General features: G+C 57.4%; 1 protein-coding gene across 1 annotated transcript in view; it reads left to right on the forward strand.

Annotated features, from left to right (window-relative positions):
* LOC104627193 (protocadherin-10-like) overlaps positions 1–2,546 on the forward strand; it is a 4,380-nt gene extending 1,834 nt beyond the window's left edge. The window contains exons 2-5 of the mRNA XM_010295321.1: positions 1–648; positions 1,811–1,869; positions 1,974–2,062; positions 2,287–2,546. Coding sequence (XP_010293623.1) covers positions 1–648; positions 1,811–1,869; positions 1,974–2,062; positions 2,287–2,546 — 1,056 coding nt within the window. The remainder of the gene's footprint in view (positions 649–1,810; positions 1,870–1,973; positions 2,063–2,286) is intronic.
* The last annotated feature ends 235 nt before the right edge of the window (positions 2,547–2,781 follow it).

Raw genomic sequence — 2,781 nt, forward strand, 5'->3', positions numbered from 1 at the left:
TCTTACCAGCTCCTCCAGGCCACTGACTTCACCCTCTTCAGTGTGGCACCAGACACAGGTGAGCTCCGCACCCTCCGCTCGTTTCTGGAACAGGATGCAACCCGGCAGCGGCTGGTGGTGCAGGTGCGTGATGGTGGGCAGCCAGCCCTCTCAGCCACCATGTCCCTCCTGCTTTCAGTGGTGGAGACCATGCCTCAGACTCTCTCCGACTTCAGCGAGTTCAGCCTCCCCCCAGAGGCCTCCTCATCCTCCCCACTCACCCTCTACCTCCTTGTCTCCCTGGGCTCCATCTCCTTCACCTTCCTCCTTGCCATCCTCATCCTCACAGCCATTCGGTGCCGCAGAGAGCAGTGCTCCCACCAAGGTGACGGCTGCTCACTGCCCCGCTGCCGCTGCTGCCCCAGGTCTAGACCCTCCCCCGATGGCCTGAAGAAGTCCAACCCGACACCCCCCGCAGGAACCACGGCTGCCACCTGCCTCGATGTGCCTGGGGGTGGCCCCCCAGGCTACTGCTACAAGGTCTGCCTTGGTCCTGAGTCTGCTCAGAGTGACTTCATGTTCCTCAAACCCTGCAGCCCCCCCCGGAACAACGAGAAGGACCCTGGGAAGCAGTCCCGGCCAGGCCAGCATCTCCAGGTCTCCAAGCAGGTAATGCCATGCCCAGCGGTGCTTACCAGCACCCCATGGGTCCCCCCAGCCCCCTCCCTCAGACTCTACCATGAGAGAAACCAGGCACGGCTTTTCCCAGAGAGCAACCGGTGCCTTTGATCAGTGCGGGAATTAGGAGCCGTCAGGCAGCGGGAAACTCTCCACTGAGGTTCCCGATGAGTCTAATTACCAGGGGAGCGTCAGGCTCGACTGAGACGAGAGGGGAACACTTCCTGCTGCCTTTTACACCCATTAGAGGCAATGGAGATGCTCTGGTGCCCTGGAGGGCTGGGATGGTGGGGGTGGCATCTCCTTCGTGTGGGTGAGCAATTGGCGCTGGGACAGCCTGAGCATCACTGCCGCTCTGCTTCCCCCGTGCCATGGGGGTCCGCAGTGTCCTGCTGCTGCACCTGCAGCTGGTCCCAGCCCCACTGGCACCGCTCGCGTCCCCAGTTCTGGCACTCAGGCCTGGCTGCTGTGCCACGCCAGGCTGCGCTGGCGGGGAGGGAGTGGGGTCTTCGGGGCGGGATTTTGATGTCAACATTTGTTAGGTTTTGAAATGAGGATCGTCTAATTTTCCTGATGAAAAGACTCTTTCTGAAACACGATTACAAGGATGGAGAGTGCTGAGGCGTCTAATCCACTTACATTTGACTTTTAATAACACAGCCCCTCCAAGGAGAGCCCCAGACTCGCTTCCAAGAGGCTCTCCCTGCACGTCTCCTTGCACTGCTGGACTCAGTTAATGGGATTTTCCCCTAGTTGTTTGCAACCCCCCGGGACATCGCGTATGCAGCCAATCTCTGCCCCTCTCACCCTTTGGTACCCGAGACCTGGGCTAAGTTACCATCACATCTGCAAAAAATGCTTTTTAAAATTAACAGAAATAGGAAAAGCCCCTCTCCCTGGAAAGAGAGAGGCAATTAAACTCCCAGAGATGGAGAGCAAGCCCCAGACAACCCCAGTGCCTCAGGAGGGTGGGGAAGGTCCAGAAGGGAACAGGCTGGTTCAGCACTGGCTCAGTTTCACTGAAATGGGAGCGTGCTGCTTGCTTCTCCCCGGAGGAGGAGATGGAGTCCTGCATCCCTGGCCACTGAAGCCTTGTGCTGGCAGGGCTGGGCTGATTAACAGAGGGTCCAATTACCTTCCCTGTGTTTTCCAGATCAAACAGCCCAACGTGGACTGGCTGCCTTCAAGCACAAAGCGATCTGCCCTGAAGAGGTACCAAATCTGGCACTATGGGAACAGAGGGAGTGGGTGGGAGGGAAATGTGGGGACAGGGAGGTTATCTCCAATGCAGCTTTGAACTGATCTCTTCTCTTTAGCTCCCAGAGCCTGGAAGATGTCGGGGAAATCCGCAGAGCCCTCCAGAAGGAGCATGAGAGACTGTGCATGCTGGTGACCCCTGTCTCTGGTTAGTACTGGGGTGCTGGGGCTGTGAAGAGTAGACACTCTTGTCACCTGGTAGAGATGCAGTGAGGGGGGACACGTCTCTGCTCATAGCAGTGGTAGAGTTTTGTGGCATGGAAGGGGTGTCCAGGCCCCAGAAGGGAGGGTGGTGACACATGAGCGTCACTGTCCCAATGAGCTATGGATGTGACCTCCTCTGAGCCAGTCTCACCCTCATATTTCCTTCAGAGTTTCAGAAGGCTTCGGCCGGCACCAACAGCATCTGGACACCCCAGTACAGCCACTTGTACCAGGGGCACATCTCAGCCCTGGATTATCAGCACAATGTCTACATCCCCGGCACCCCCAATCTGCTTTCCAGCAAAGACGGGCCCCTCTTCCTGGGCCGGGAGAACAAGAACAGCTTCTCCACCTTTGGCAAGAGGAAGAAGATAACAACTTACTGTGACATGCATGACAGTGTGGTTATCAACAACGACCTGAAATAGTGGCCAGCACTGGGCCTGGATGGCTCTGCCCAAAGTTCTGGGAATCACTCGCGTTATTTCAGCCGCTAGGTCCACCTGCAGCACACAGCTCCATGTACGGACCACTTAGGACTTTGCGGGGCTGCTGAGACAGTGGGTCACCAGGGCATGGGGAAAGGATTTAAGGAACAAGAGACTGAGAAGTGATAGGGATGGGCAGGAGGAGGCGGGGGGCATTTCTCCCATCTCATCCTGC

The sequence above is a fragment of the Phaethon lepturus genome, unplaced genomic scaffold (assembly GCF_000687285.1).
Source record: "Phaethon lepturus isolate BGI_N335 unplaced genomic scaffold, ASM68728v1 scaffold24879, whole genome shotgun sequence".
Classification (NCBI taxonomy): domain Eukaryota; kingdom Metazoa; phylum Chordata; class Aves; order Phaethontiformes; family Phaethontidae; genus Phaethon; species Phaethon lepturus.